Source organism: Alosa pseudoharengus, unplaced genomic scaffold, assembly GCF_046254945.1.
Source record: "Alosa pseudoharengus isolate Yale_2024_CS ecotype anadromous, Long Island Sound unplaced genomic scaffold, YU_APseudo_1.1 YU_APseudo_1.1_scf_16, whole genome shotgun sequence".
NCBI lineage: Eukaryota > Metazoa > Chordata > Actinopteri > Clupeiformes > Clupeidae > Alosa > Alosa pseudoharengus.
In genome coordinates, this window is record NW_027468630.1 from 33,750,871 (window position 1) to 33,766,872 (window position 16,002).

Sequence of the window (16,002 nt, forward strand, 5' to 3'; positions counted from 1 at the left end):
GCTTTAATGCTGTAAGTGGCATCCCATTTCCAATTTAAAGCCCCTTCTGAGGCCATATGGTGATCCCAATCCCCCTGATCTCTTTTGAGCTAAAGATCATTGAGTACAATACTCTCAGCTGGATATTTGCTAACTACATTAAACTGACCTGGGTCACCATGTTTATTGCCCTTCTTTATAGTCCACTCGACCTGTAGGCTTCAGCAACACATTGCACTGTATTAAAAAGAGGTCTTTAGAGAGGAACTCATTTAGAGTTGTGCATATTTTATAACTATCACAAGGTTAAACTGTTAAAGCAGGACACACAGCGGGGGAATTCCCCTACAGCTATTAATGACAGGCATGGATAGGTCATTCAATTTGGAAGCCTTCACATGGTCAACATGTTGTCTCATGATGCTCCTTTGTTATTCAGGCAAATTATCACAGTATGGCAGGGGTCATAAACCAGAGTTAGAAGAAGTTCAAATGCTAATTATTGTTAATGGGAATGCGCAAAAGCCATTTTCAAATTATCCATTGACATTTTAATGACTGACATTTCACTATGGATGTACAGCACAGAATTAGTTAGTATTCATGTTAGTATATTTTTCCAAAGGATTGCTGTAGGGTCCTGTTTTTGACAATTGGCAACACACACACACACACACACACACACACATACACACACACACACACACACACACACACACACAAATACCAAATACACAGTTAAGGCAGCAGTGGTGCTGTGAAGATTAGCAGCTCATTGAGGATGTGTTCTGCTCTATCTGAAGGTGTGACAGAATACATGTAGGGTTGTAGAGAGTGACATGTCCAACAGGATGTCCTTGCTGGCGTGTCAGGCTCTAATGAGCAGTGACCCAACACTCGTGTGCAAGATAAACGTTGTCCCAGTGCGATAAAACAGCACCAAGCCGTCACCCAGGAGAAGTCTCACTCCTTCCCCCTTCTTACAGCTGCTCTCACGTCAGTGGCGCATGCAGAACTACGTTTTCTCAGCGTCTCAGTTTGCAAGTGAGAGAGTAATCATCACTGAGACAGTTAAGTGGCATGACTTCCTGCCCCCCACAGGGCAGGCATTGGTTCCATCTATCTCTGTCCTACAGGGAGAGGAGGTTAGGATCCAACACCCTCCCCAGCTCAGCTCTGTCTGAAGGGTGTGGGGGGATTAGAGTTGGAGATGCTTTGGAAACCAATTTCAAATACACAGGAAACATGATACATTCCTAGTGCAATAGGCAGGGGATTTCACACAGTAACCAATCAACATTCAAGCCTATTTACCGTCAAAAACAACAACAAAAAAAGTGTTTCAGAGGCTGAATTTCAGATGTGTTTGAGACCTGAAACATTTTCTGTTTAGTCTGTCAAGCCATTTTACAGGATAATCAACCTAAATACTTTTCTAAATACGTTTTTTCTAAATACGTTCTTTAGCTCTTTCATACAGTAATTAAGAGAATAAGTTGGCCAGAAAAAAAGATGAATACAACTAGAGAACTTTACGATTTATTGTCCATCTCTCACACTGAACACAATCTCTCATGTCAATATCATGCCTTCATAGGGCACATAAAAAGATTGATTACTTTTGGTCAGCCATTCCCTTTGTGTTGCCATCGCAACCCCCTGTGGTCAACCGACTGCTGCCCAATCCGCCCTGCTGCAGGTTGGATTGGAAATCACATTACCACGGCAACCCAGAGAAGCATTGCATCTGTTGCTTGATTTCCTGTACCCCCTCCCCGCATCCCCTCCACCCCACTCTCATGGCCAGAGGCGCCCTCTCTCTTTGTTGGCCACTCAGACTGTATGTCATGACAGCTGGCCGGTGGGGTCACTATGTCACTGGGCCAATGAGGTGGACGCTTCACATTTTTAACATTGAAATTAGCCCCATTTCCTTTTCTGGATTTAATGGAGCTCCAGTTCTCTCCGCATTTGCATAAAGGACACAGTGATGCCCCTTGATAGCGCTACCACTGAAGACGGCTGGCAGTGGCGTAACTGGAACAGACGAAGTTATGTGTAGCCTTTCATGCCTTATATGCCCTGTGGCACCGGTCGTCCCTGTTGCCCTCCCTCTGTCAGTGCGCCCCGTTCTGCATCTGTCCACTGCTTTGTTTGGTCCACACCCCGTGTCGACGCGGCACACCAGGGCAGGTCCTGTTGCGCCTGGCCATTCTGAGGAGAGATTTGGACAAGCTAACCTTTGCTGCCCGTCTGCCCCTCTCCAGACGAGGCTCCCCCCTTTTCCCAGGCTGCTTGTTGGGGGACCTGGCCACCCCACCACCACCGCGCACCCCAACACAGGGGCTCCCTGGCCAAGCTCATAACTCATACTTGTCTGAGGGTCTTCAGCGCTCAGTGGGGCCCTGGCCGGCAGACACCAAGCTCCTCATTGTTTGCCTCCAGCAAGTGGTTCAGCTGAGGGGTGGGGGGTTAGTGGTGGCTGGCCATGCGGGTGTGCTGGCCTCTCTGTGGTTTCACATAGCCTCCTGTCAATACTGTCTCCATGACTTCATCATCGTCCTCTAGGAAAGATCATTTCCATTATGACTAGGATATTGGTTCTGTTTGTTTTGTGTTTATGTAGCTGTCTATTCTAATTTCTCTCCCTCCAGATGTACAGTATGGTGCTTTCTTCAGTGGTGATGATACTAAACTTATTTTGGTTTTGCCTTACACGAGTAAAGGGTGAAATACATCTGTTATCTTGTAGTTGTATTCTTGTCAGATGTGTTGTTAAACCCGAAATTTCATTAAATATGCTGCCAATCAAAATCATTTCTTTTTTTTTCTCCTGCTGGGCAAGTCTGGTATTCCTAATTGAAATTCAAGTTGTCAGTTCATTATTGACTGTCACTGATAAAAATCGCCACAGGACACATCCCGGCATTTCATTATCAAACAAAACTTATTGTGTCTTATCTGATTCTAAACTCTACCCCAGACTCTGTCTGTCTTTCAGAAAGGCGCATAATTTTGTTTCCCTGCAGGAAATTGTGCTTGTGGTGTTTTTTGGCGTAGAGTATGTGGTCAGACTCTGGTCAGCTGGATGCCGGAGTAAATATGTGGGCGTCTTGGGAAGGCTGCGATTTGCCAGGAAACCCATCTCCATCATCGGTGCAGTACAACCCAGTTACTCCATTATGGTTTTCACAGCATTTACTCAAACTAAACGTAATGCTCTGAAATTGCATGCTGAATGTATTGTATGACTACCTCTTGTTCCTGCGTGGTGCTCGTAGACCTGATTGTGGTGCTGGCCTCTGTCGTTGTGCTTGCTGTGGGCTCCAATGGCCAAGTGTTTGCGACCTCTGCAGTCCGGTAAGTGTGCTGCTGACTTCAGCTGGCCCACTGTGATTGCGGTCAGACTGATAGTGATGGTGGATGTGCTCACTCCAGGGGGATTCGCTTCCTGCAGATCCTGCGGATGCTGCATGTGGACAGGCAGGGGGGAACCTGGCGCCTCCTGGGCTCTGTGGTCTTCATCCACCGACAGGTTGGACCGCAACGCTTTGAATCACACTACCACACTCTCTCAGAGCATGTTTGAGCAACGGGGCATTTCTCTGTCTGTTTTCCTGATTGTGTGTTTTTTATGTTTTCTAGGAGCTGATCACTACACTGTACATTGGTTTCCTAGGCCTCATCTTCTCCTCCTACTTTGTGTACCTGGCAGAGAAGGACGCAGTGGACAGCAGTGGCGTAACAGAGTTTGGCAGCTATGCTGATGCTCTCTGGTGGGGAGTGGTAAGAGTCCTCATCCATCTCTGTCAAGATAATGAAGTTTACATAAGCCAAGCCTTCTCTATAGATAACCCTGGCTTATTTGTTGTATGTAATGTGTCTTACATCCAAGGTGACTGTCACAACAATAGGTTATGGAGATAAGGTTCCACAGACTTGGATTGGGAAAACCATTGCATCCTGCTTCTCTGTCTTTGCCATCTCCTTTTTCGCCCTGCCAGCAGTAAGTTGATGCATACATGTATTGCATTGTACGCTGATGAGAGTGAATGTGTCAAGCTTGCAAATGCAGAGCATCCCAGACATCATAACATGCTGAATGCTGAACACATCCTGGTAGATGGCCTCTCATTCACCCCCATTCTTATCCCTATGAGGAAGGAGGGACTGCTAGACATATCGTAAATGACTACCATATGATGGTGTGATTGTTATTGTATGTGACTAGTCAGCCTGTTGCTGTGCCTCCGCAGGGGATCCTGGGCTCTGGGTTCGCTTTGAAGGTCCAACAGAAGCAGAGGCAGAAGCACTTCAACAGGCAGATCCCAGCTGCTGCCTGTCTCATCCAGGTTAGACCGGCTCAGAAGCCATGATCACAGATGCAGACGGACATGTTTGTCTTCCCCCCAGACATACAGAGTGCCGTCCTGAGAATCTTCATCTGTCCCTCTGTTGCTGTTTCAGTCTTCCTGGAGGTGTGTTGCCGTGGAGAATCATGACTCTGCCACGTACAAGATGTTTGTCAAGAGGAGGCCAGCGCTCCCCAGCTCTGCAATTTACAGCCCAAAGCCCAAGAAAATGGTACTTACTCAGCACCAAACAAATAGTTTTCTTCAGTGCTACCATAATGATAGTAACAGCAAATGCCATTCTGACAAATTGATCGACTAAACTTAAAATATAGCAAATATAACTAAAATAACTAAAAGCAAATATAATATAGTATACAGTGAAAATTAATAATTTTTAAAGGGGATGATTAGTGAATCCCAATAGCAAAATATTACAGTAAATATTCATACTGTGTAAACAGTATTCAGAGTTGTAAGATACCAAGTTGTCTGCTTTTTTGCCTGCAGGTAAAGATTAAGAGGAAACAGCGCAGCACGGAGAAGGACAACGGTCCCAGTTCTCCCACGGTGCCCAGCATCACCTACGACTTTGATGACGGGAGAGACGGCAGTGACGTGTACAACACACAACAGTCAGGTAGGAGCGCCCGTGTCTTTGACTCTGCATATGTGCCTGCCTGCTCTTATGCATTACTATGTATGTAGAAATACTGTGCATGTAGACTGGCTACAGTGATGCTTATGGGATACGGTCTATTCTGTCATTTGCTGATGATTTGCACTCTCTCTCTCTCTCTCTCTCTCTATTTCTCTCTGCTGGTTTGTTCCTTGCTCAGTGGGAACTCCTGCTATGAGAAGATGGGGTGAGCTGCTGCTTGTGTCTTCTGCTGCATGCTTCCTCCTCCTCACTTCTCTCTGTGGCCACAGCCTTCTTCTTTTCGTCATTATGTCCGTCCGCAGTTCTGTGTCTCGTGCCTTGTGCCCTGTAACTGGAGTATGTGAACTAACTAACCAGTCATCATGTGCTGGAGTTTCATGCTGCATAATGCTGCTGTTGTTTTTGTTTTGTAAATCCGATTACAGAAAACTAATATAATCCCTGTGCTGCTCTGCAGTATGTGGTTCAAGGAAGTCCAAAGGGGCATAATGTAACATTTTAGCTAAACCAAAATGAGTGACTATATAATTGATGTTTTTTAAATGCCCCAAGACCAGTTAAGCCCACAGGAAGCCCTGCTAGTAGACATTTCCACCTCTTCCTCATCCTTCTCCCCCTCCTCCTCCTCCTCCTCCTCACATGTCGCTAAATGGGAAGTTGTAATCCAATAGGAAGTTGTTTAAGTTGTTTGAAGGGGTCAGTGGTGCTGGGTCAGTGAGCCGGTGGTCTTCACAAATAAAACAGCGTGTTTTTATCTCCATCCTCTCAGACCGGCAGTCATCCTGGACCTCCATTTCCTCTTTCCAGTTCTCCCCACCCCCAGGTAAGGAGCCAGCCCACCTAATCCATCACACACCAAGCATATCCACGTAGTTTGTTTACAACGTTGATTGTAAACATTTCTAAGAGTCTAAGATTCTAAGTGGTGAAACAAATTGATGATTATCTGTAGGTGTAGTAGTTTTTGGTCATATGTGCCTGGTTGTGTGTGTGTGTGTGTGTGTGTGTGTGTGTGTGTGTGTGTGTGTGTGTGTGTGTGTGTGTGTGTGTGATGTGTGTGTGAGCAGTGAAGAAGAGCTCAGGGCTCCTGGAGGTGCACTCCCCTCCCCCACTCCAGAGGAACAGCAGCTTCCCTGATGACCTGGAGCTGGAGGCAGACATCCTGCTGCTGCCGGTCACTCATGTGTCCCAGTGAGTGTGTCCTGCTCAGCCACATCACATCACATCACATCACATCACATCACATCACATCACATCACATCGGCTCCCGTCTGTCTACCTCCTCTGGGTTTGCCTGGAATCTTGTGCTGTTTGATTTTTTTTATGGCTAGAATGGTATTTCTTTTGTCATGGCTTGTTGTAGCCACACTGCTAATTGGTCAGTTACTGGAAGGAAGAAATACCATGGTGTAAGAGCACTTGTTATTCGCACATTCAGCCTGTTACAAACTTAACCGTCATGGTGTGAAAAGGCATTACGACAGTGTGTGGTTTTGAGTCGTTTTTCCAAAAATAACACAGTGGTAGTGCAAAATAGTCTTTTGGGATTAAATTAGTGCGTGTGTGTGTGTGTGTGTGTGTGTGTGTGTGTGTGTGTGTGTGTGTGTGTGTGTGTGTGTGTGTGTGTGTGTCCACTCTCTCCTGGAGGGGGGGAAAGTGGCCGATAAGGGGTCTCTTCCTGCCCCTGAAGACTCTCCAGAGCAGAGCTGGCTAATGGGCCCGGGTGTGGATTGCATGCAGGGGTTCCATTAGCAGGAGGCCTGCGCCCCATTAGGCCTCAAACACGTGGAACAGCAGCGGTGGGCCCGCAATGTGCCCCCTGCTCTCTGAGTCTGCTTACCAAAACAAGCAGGGCTGCCTGTTTACTCTTCCCACAGAGATTAAGATGAGGAACGTCTAACATGGAGGAGCACGTTGCAGGCTGCCACCCCCCTGATTTTAAACTGGGGACTTAAACTGAAATATTTTGTGAGTGTGTTGTGTGCAGCCTGTACCACAAGAGGGCAATGGAGATGAATTTCTGATGGAGCAGGGACTAATGGACTGTGACAAGGCACGATTTTAGGGAAGAGTTTTTCAGTAATCATAACAGTTCTTTGAGGCCTACCTGAACATATTTATGAAAATAATTTAAAGAGCCTAAATGGCTTTAAGAATTATGAAAAATGTTTATTACACACAGAAAAGGTGCTCTATTGATCATTTCCCACAGTGGTGGAGATAGGATTTAATGATAAACACATAGCACGCTCATGAGCATGAACAAAACTGCACTTAACATCCTAACAATTAAAAATAGACAATTTGTGAATTTTAGACGTACTCTTAGCCTCGGCGACCTCCCTGATATTCTGCAATGGAGAGAAAGAGAGGGAGAGAGAAAGAGAGAGAGAAAGAGAGGGAGAGAGAAAGAGAGGGAGAGAGAAAGAGAGAGCAATAGCTGAGCTCATGTGGAAAAACAGCAGAGATAGGAGATAAGTGCTGATTGCCCTGCTGAGTGACGCTCAGTTGGATTCCTCTATCGGAATAATTTGTGTCCCCATTAAACTCCTCAATGGGAGAGAGATGCCATTTATTGCCCCGGGCCAAAAGTGGAGCTCATCAGCAGTGAATGCTCATTTTTGGGGGTGGCTTGAAGGGGCATTTTTGTATGGTGCTGAACTAAAGGGCTGTGATGGATGATCTGGATAGCTTTACTAATGGACGTGATAAGACGGCTGTCATGGTAATGGAATGCCTTTCTCTGCGCGGTATCAGTTCATCTTTGCGTCTGGGGCTGCTCTCCAGCAGCAGGAGGAGATGCTGGCCCACGTCCGTCCAGGCCTGGCCGATAGAGAGAGAACGAGCTGTGATTGAGAGGGCTTAAGATCTGCTGCTTCCTCTTATGTGGTGAACCAGGAGGAACTGTGTTTTGTTCTGTTTCGATATTTCTCTGCTAACTGGAAAACGGATGTTAGATCCTGGTGAATATACTCTATGGTCAATAACTTGCTGCTACTGCAAGCTATAGTGTTTCTGGTCAATAAATGACATCTGTAAACTATACGGATTACCAGGAAGCTGTTGTTGTTGTAGTTGTCATTCGGAAAGCTTCCACAACAGAGAAGGAAGAAAGAGAATTACAGAAGAGAAAATATCTAGAGAAGGAGAGAACTGAAAATATCTCTGGACTTGCTTGGGCTCTGTTAACAACAACTTTTTTATTTCATTCATCCACTCATACTTGTAGTCTTGGTGGATTAATGGTCAATTTTTAATTATGTATGTGTTGCCTAACACTACATACTTTGATCACATTGATCATAATCATTTATGAATGATACACATTCATGAATTATTCCTCTGTGATAAGCCATCCAACACAATAATTGTGGTATATTTATATATGTTTATATGAGTTTATACTATACTACAATACTCTAATTAAAGCACCCCATTTAAAAAAATGACCACTCCTATGGATTAAGAGACGGAAGTTTTTTAGTCATCCACTCTAGGCTGTACCATCAGAGTGTTGTTGGATGGATGAATCCATTATTCCGTTTGTGTTGTGCTGTATTTACAAAAATGAATGTTTGTGTTGTTGTTTTGAGATTCTAGGACATTCTGTCTAAATGCAAGTCCAAGACCCAAAAGAGCATGAGTGCTTATCTTAGAATGACATGTCAGGAAATCAACTTTAAATTGCACTCAAGCCTTTTCCTATGTGCTTTATGTCCGTCTGGGAATGTCTGAGGGATTGTAGCTGAAGCCACAAATCAAGCCTCCCATCCCACCCCTACCCCCCACCCCCCCACTCCACCATTTGCTTTATAAGTTGTGTGGGACCTGAGCCATGCCGTTCTTGATCTGTGTTCAGACAATTTCCGGCAGTCTGCTCCATGTCTATTTGTGAACATGGCTGTAGGATTGCTACAAATGCCTCTCCTGCCACCAGTTCCATTCAACACAACATCACAGGAACCCTTAACTACTGTTTTTATTTTTTTGTTTACCAAAGAACTGTTGTTGCTGTGTTTTCTCTCAAAGATTGTTGGTACTATTGAAGTCCTTTTTTTGTCAAACAGAGAAAAAAAATACATTGTCCCTCTTTCATGTGCTGGGCCTCTCTGGAGTCTGCCAGGGCTGATATATGGTTAAATGTTTAATGGGTCCTTGTTTAACCCGCGCTAGGATGCGAGCTGTGTTTCGGAGTGGGCTGGGAACAGCTGGGCCTCTCCCTTGTACTTTTGTGTGTTTGTATTTGCATCTCACCAGCGCGCTGAAAAGCCGGCTGAGGCGTTCCCGCTCGTCCTCTTCTGTCCGCTCTCAGACGCTGTCCATCTCTCTGCGCAGCTCTTTACTCCTGCGCTGACCCCTGACCCCAGCCTGTTGACTCAAGAGGTTAAAGGAGCACAATGGGCTCCTCGTGCCTAGAGCTAAAAGAGAGCCGAGCTCCGATGCGCTGCGCTGCGCTCGGGGTGGGGGTGGGGGAGGCTGTACCAAGGGCTGAGCTTAGCCTGCGCAACTGTGTATGTGTCAGACAAACACACACTCACACCCTGCACTCTTCTACCACTGACAGCCATTGTGGTCTGTGAAAGAGGAGAAATGTAACCAGTCAGACCAAGCAAACATTTGCTAAAAATAAGAGAGAGAGAGAGAGAGAGAGAGAGAGAGAGAAAGAGAGAAAGTTTTCTCTGTGCGTGTGTCTCAGCTGTGGGTTTTGTTGGCTTTTATATGTAATACACTTTCAGTGTGGCAGTGGGTGCGCGGGGAAGGAGAGGAAGTGTTGGCTGAAAAGACAAATTTATGCCACAAAAAAAGAGAGAGAGACTTCTAGTGGCAGACTATGCCTAGTAGAATGGCTCTCGGCTCTGGTGAGCAGACAAAGGGCCATTGTCTCGGGCCCTACACACGCCAACAATAGGCTGATTGACAAGCACCCCCAGCCCAAGGGCTTCTGGGAGAGGGCTGCAATGGCAGCTTTGTTAGTAACACTCTTATTGTAAGAAACAATCACCATAGCTCAAGCACGTCCTGCCATGTCATGCAAGGGTTTTATCCACATTATTAGAGATCTAGACAACATTTTTTTAAACTCATAGACTATTCCACTTTCCATTCATTTCATGTTTGGGTGGGTGCTGTCAGAGAGTTAACACAGTTTAATTGAACCTTCATGCTGTAATTTACAGTGGTTCAGTGCCTTTGAGGACTTATCTGAACTTGAGGTAATAGAGGTTTTCCTCATTTGCAATATTATGCACTCAGACGGCTCTGCAGTGTGCAACAGTTACATGAGACCCTTTATTCAGCATTCAGAGTGCAACAGTACACTGTCTGTGCTGCACATCAAAGGTCCACTGTTCACATAATGTTTGTTCTCTTCACCTTTCCACATCCACCCACGCAGTAAGGCCAATTTACTCTACCCTCGCATAGCAGACATTTGACTGGGCACAAAAGTATAGCTGCAATGCACTGTACAGATCAGTATCACAGAAACACATGATGTGTTGTTTTAATGTAAATTCACAAGTCAAAGCAAGTCTATTTATATAACACAACGCATACACATTGATACTTGAGCAGATAAAAGAACATGGAAAAATAAATGAAAATGAAAGACTAAAAATGTTTACTTGTATTAAAAGGGAAGCTCAGGGGCCTTGTGACGGTTGAAAGGATCTACGGCAAGAGTTTCTGAGAAATGAGGCCCTCTAATGCTTTGGTTTTGTCTTCTGTCAGCACAAGTGTCTTTATTTGGCTTCCCCCTCTTCCTCTTCAACCGTAATTGCATTTAGTTAGTCAGTTGACCCTAATGAGGAATATTGCTGAAAACACAACAAGAAGAACAGGAAAGAATACAAACAAGAATATCTCAAGAATAGAGTTTATCAAACTCTTTCATATTTCATGTTCATTTACATCAATGTTTCCACATCAATGTAAAATGTTTCCACGTGTTTGTGTGCTGGTGTGGTGTACCGTGTGTATGTTGATGTGTGTCTCCGGGACAGCTGGGTCACAGCATTCCTTGAAGGCTGAAGGAGGCAGTGGCAGTGTTGTGCTCGGCTGGAGTTTGTTTAGCCGCTGCATTGTGCACTAGCATGTGAAGCAGCAGGCGCCAGACGTAAGCCGTTTAAGGTTTGCCACTGGATGTCAGAGGAGGCTCGGGATTCTGCGCAGCGATTCTTAATAAAGATATTTAATACCATCTGTCAGAGCACAGGCCTTTGATGATGCAGATGAAAGAGTGGATCTCCCGGTGTGAACCACAGGCACCACGGCCATTGCCTGCAACATGAGGGGAACTTTGGAAGTGTGTGTGTGTGTGTGTGTGTGTGTGTGTGTGTGTGTGTGTGAGTCTGCACTCTCCTCCCCTGGCAAAAAAGCCAAGGGTCCTGATGGTATGCTGTCATACTGTCTTATGTCCAGCTCCTGGTCAATCATTATCTCTCATTATGGCTAAAGGGGGTGGTGAGGGGGAGGGGGCCTATCACCGAAGGCCGCTTATTAAAATGTCATTGAGACATTCTAGCCTGGAGATGGAAAGGGCAGATAGGGGAGCTTTATTGCCCCAGGACCCTTGGCTCCATGGCTGCGGTGGCTCGCTGGTGGCGTTAATCGGCTTGTCGCCCCTCTCTCCCGCCCCAGAGGGATATTCTTAGAGGGCTGCGACGCGCTCGGGGCCTCCTGGCGGCTGGTGCCATGTGCAGGGGCCCCTGTGGCTTAACACCGCCGCGCACAAAAGATCTCCACTGTTGCCTCATGGTGACAGGGGCAAGAGTGCAATCCCGGCGAGGGGTCTCTCCCTCGGAGGAAGAATGCAGCTTACAACTTGTCACATGATGGTGCTCACCCGACGTTGCGCCCCTCTCTTCAGGAATGTATTGATTTTGCAGTTTTAAGGTCAATTAATTACACATTTGGCGTCTGGCCTGGTGTGGGCCACTGGGCTTTCTTTGGTGACTTTGTTGACAGTGATATCTGTTGCTACAATATTTATGTACAGATACATTGTAAAAGCGTTGTGAGAACTACCAAAAGCGTTTTGAGAACTACCAAAAGCTTTGAGCCAGTTTGACCTTGCGGTCACCATTTGCTAAATCCACCATCACAGAGTGTGTCTTGTTCGTGTTTTCTCAGGCTTGGTGAGGGTTAATCTTCGGTGTATCTCGCCCCAAATAGAGATAGCCATGCAATTGTTTTCTTTCCTGTTGATCTGGCCCTGATTGCTGATGAGTGGTCTGGGTGGGGGGAAGGGAGTTTCAGTGTCGCTTTTGTACCGAGCCACTCTCAAAACAGCCTCCTCGGGCGCCTCCCACTTAACCTGATGAGTGCAAACAGCAGTTTAGGTTAGGCTCTAATTGAGGTGCCCGTGTTTGGCTATAAACTTCATGCCATGCCCAAACGGATAGTGGAGATGAGACTCTGGAACCCCCTCCCTCTCATTTGGTTGTATCAGCAGCATATCTGCGTGTTTATGTTTTGCCATTTCCTTCCCCGTGGTGCCCCTCTGAAGTGTCTGTTGTGTTTACTGGCCCGTCCAGCGGCACTGCCAGTGGGGCTCTAATCAGCCCTGGAGATGCTCCCAACACGGCCTTTGTTTTTCCAGCCACGCCCCGTGCGTGAGGGCTTTCCTAATGAGGAGCGAGGGTGGGGTTGGAGGGGTGGGGTTGGAGGAGGCGGAGGACAGACGGAGGGAGCTCTCTTACACTCGGGTGTTGATTGCGCTTGCGGCATGGCTGCTTCCTGCTTCGTCGCGCTGCCGCCTTTCATGTGGCTTTTTCGTGGGCAACTGTGAGGTTCATTGTCAAGCGTATCCGCTGTGTTAAACGCCAGCACGCAAGCCCTGACCTCTGCTCTAGGACGCTTGTCTGAAGGGCAAGGTTGGGTGCTCTGCTGGTGTTGATGATGTAGCCACAGCGTTTCTGCCAGTGGAGAGAATGGAGAAATGAAGCAGAATAGCGATGAATTGCTCATCATAAGCTTACTGTCATTCGGATTAAGGCTTAACTAGTCAAGCAAAAGTACAACCCCAAATCAGAAGAAGTTAGGATGTTGTCTAAAATGCAAATAAAAACAGAATGTGATAATATACAAACCTTGTAAAACCCATATTTAGCAGCAAAAAGGACATAAAATGAAAATGTTGACTATTTGGAAAATATGTTAATTTTAAATTTGATGACAGCAACATGTTTCAAAAAAAGTTGGGACAGGAGTATGTTTACCACTGTGCTGCTTCACTTCTTCATTTAACAACATTCTGTAAATGTTTAGGAATTAAGGAGACTAGTTTTGAAAATGAAGTCCCATTCCTGCCCAATTTCAGTTGCTTAACAGTATGGGGTATTCTTAATCAATTTTCATACCCAATCATGTTGCCAGTTACCCTAATAAGTGTGAAACATTCCTCATTTTGTTTTCTTTATCATCACACAACTTTTCCAGCATTTTGTTGCCCCTGCCCTCAACTTTTGAAACGTGGTATAAAATTCAAAATTAACTTTTTGATTTTTTTCATTTTCCATGAAATAGTCAAATTTGTCATTTTTAACATTTGATATGTTTTCTGTGTCCTTTTTGCAGCTAAATATGAGTTTACAAGATTTTTAGATTATTACATTCTGTTTTTATTCACATTTTACATAACGTCCCAACTTTGGTTGTATTATATGAAGTCCACTAAGGCTTTTAAAGAGTCATTAAAAGGCCAAACAAAACCGCACAACAACAGTATTACAATCACATAGCTCTCACAATCTCTCCAAAATGATCTCCTGGTCTGGTTAAAAATAGGCCAGTCTGAGGGTGGTCATGAAAGTGAGTTTGTGTCTGAAGTAATGGAGCCAGTGTGTTTAGTATGACTTATGAATCAGGCCTCTGGAAGGCATTTTAACTATGGCTCATTTTCCAGACTCGTATTAGCTTTTACTTTGATGGACGCCAAGGAGGTATGCAAAAATGAAAACACAGTGGTTTGTTGATAGACAATGACGGTAAGATTGCTCGGTTGCTCGTAAACTCTGTGTTTATGGAAGCAGAGGTCTCACATAGCAGTCATGGCTTTGAAATGGACAGGAATAAATCACATTTGCTATCTCAGAAATGTTAGTGGCCCATTTATGGAGAATTCTGCTGTGCTTTGCAACATCTTTAAAAGACACCAACTGAGTATTTAATGTACATGATGAACATAGTTATTCATACTGTTAAGTGATCATATGGTCATAACTCAGTCTTTCCTGAAGTAATAGATCAGAGTAAGATTCCCTGAACTACTATTACTGAATCTCAGAGTTTAATCATTAAATTATTAACAATACTTAGTCATGAACCATTTAAGTTAATATTATTAATGATCTGTCAAACTGTCATTGTAATACTGAAGTAGTTTGGTCATGTGTAGCTGTGCATCAGCTAATCATAATCAAGTTAAATGGAATGCAACAGTCTACTAGTGTAATAATCTTCTTGAAACATCGTCATGAGGGAAGATCTGTTTTGTAGTGATTCAAATACCATGTCGGCTGATGCTTGAGTCTCTGCTCATTCTAATTAGTTTCCCTGTGTAGGCGTTAGGTGTCATTCACACTGTTTACATCGCTCCACAGGTGGTTAACGCGACTGACACATGACATCTCTGAGCATGTGTGCTGTGCCTTCTCACATCTGCCTGCCACTCACACAGAGCGGATAGCACAGTGCAGAGGAACGGGGGAGGAAAGAGGAGAGGAGAGGAACGGGGGAGGAAAGAGGAGAGGAGAGGAGAGGAGAGGGGAGGACAGGAGAGGGGAGGAGGTGTTCTGAATGGGACGTGCATGGGGAGAAGAGCAGGCATGGTTTGCGTTGGCTGACACAAAGGACAGGCTAATGACCTTCTTGAGTCCTGTGTCCAGCATCACTGATGCCACCCCCCCCCCCCTCCAAATAACCCCCCCCCCCCAAACACACACACACCAGCAGAGGAGGAACTGAGGTGGCAAAGAGCCCTCACACACTGTACACTGGAGAAGCTTCCTCTACAACACACACACACACACACAGAAAGTCCCAGGGGGGCCGTCCCCTGCAGTTAAAGTTTGGACAGCCATGCGGTGAGGTGGGCTTTGTGCTGGTGCCAGGAGCAGATGGTGACCCCGTGAGGTCATGAGACCATGGCCGCCGCTCGTGCAGAGCCAGGCCTGAAGCAGGAAGCACTACCCGGGGGACAGATGGGCCCGTTCCCATGTCCTGCTCCCTCTCTCTCTTCCTCTCTCTCTCTCCCTCTCTCCCTCCCTCTCTCTCTTCCCCTCTCTCTCCCTCTCTCCCTTCCTCTCTCTCTCCCTCTCTCCCTCCCTCTCTCTCTTCCTCTCTCTCTCCCTCTCTCTCTTCCTCTCTCTCTCCCTCTCTCTCTCCCTCTCTCTCCCTCTCTCTCCCTCTCTCTCTCCCTCTCTCCCTCACTTGTGCCAAGGCAGGGAGGCAGTGGCAGGGATGTGCCCCTGCTCCCTCCACACTCCGCTGGAATCCCAAACATGCCTGGCAGTCCAGCTCCAGAGAGCGAAATATGTGCTGGCGGTCAGGTCTCGCTCGTCCACCCCCCCAACCCCCCACTCCCTCCATTCACTCTCCTGTCTCCTGCTCTACAGATGAACCCATCTGGATATTATGAGTCATGATCAGAACAATGTGTATTTTTATGCCAGAATTTTACAGGCACATGAACGTCTGTGCACTTTGAAGGCATTGATAAAAAAGCAAGCAGGGAACTCTCTTTGTTTTTTGAGTGCTCTATCAAAAGCATTAAATCAAGTGGTACTTTTTAGCACTGTGTACTGTTGCTGAGGCTTTTTCATATGGAGTCCAACTCCATGCTCATCCACCATTCCAAAGCATACACTTCTATGCTCAGTGGGAGTTGAAATCTGGGGGTTTCTTCATCCTACAGTGAGCCAACAACTTTCCCGCCTCACAAGAAGGTCAGACATGCTTTCCAAGACACCTGTGTTTCACACATTGTCTGTGCAGTGTTGTCCGACTAGA

The 16,002-nt window shown here is 45.9% G+C and overlaps 1 protein-coding gene across 2 annotated transcripts in view; it reads left to right on the forward strand.

Moving 5' to 3' along the window:
• kcnq1.1 (potassium voltage-gated channel, KQT-like subfamily, member 1.1) overlaps window positions 1-16,002 on the forward strand; it is a 35,727-nt gene that overhangs the window by 12,568 nt on the left and 7,157 nt on the right. Inside the window, exons 3-13 of one of the 2 annotated variants that reach the window (XM_076288233.1) lie at window positions 3,009-3,135; window positions 3,261-3,339; window positions 3,418-3,514; window positions 3,625-3,765; window positions 3,875-3,985; window positions 4,236-4,331; window positions 4,447-4,563; window positions 4,842-4,971; window positions 5,171-5,197; window positions 5,762-5,815; window positions 6,060-6,183. In XM_076288233.1, coding sequence (XP_076144348.1) covers window positions 3,009-3,135; window positions 3,261-3,339; window positions 3,418-3,514; window positions 3,625-3,765; window positions 3,875-3,985; window positions 4,236-4,331; window positions 4,447-4,563; window positions 4,842-4,971; window positions 5,171-5,197; window positions 5,762-5,815; window positions 6,060-6,183 — 1,103 coding nt within the window. The remainder of the gene's footprint in view (window positions 1-3,008; window positions 3,136-3,260; window positions 3,340-3,417; window positions 3,515-3,624; window positions 3,766-3,874; window positions 3,986-4,235; window positions 4,332-4,446; window positions 4,564-4,841; window positions 4,972-5,170; window positions 5,198-5,761; window positions 5,816-6,059; window positions 6,184-16,002) is intronic. The other variant, XM_076288234.1, reaches the window with a different exon arrangement.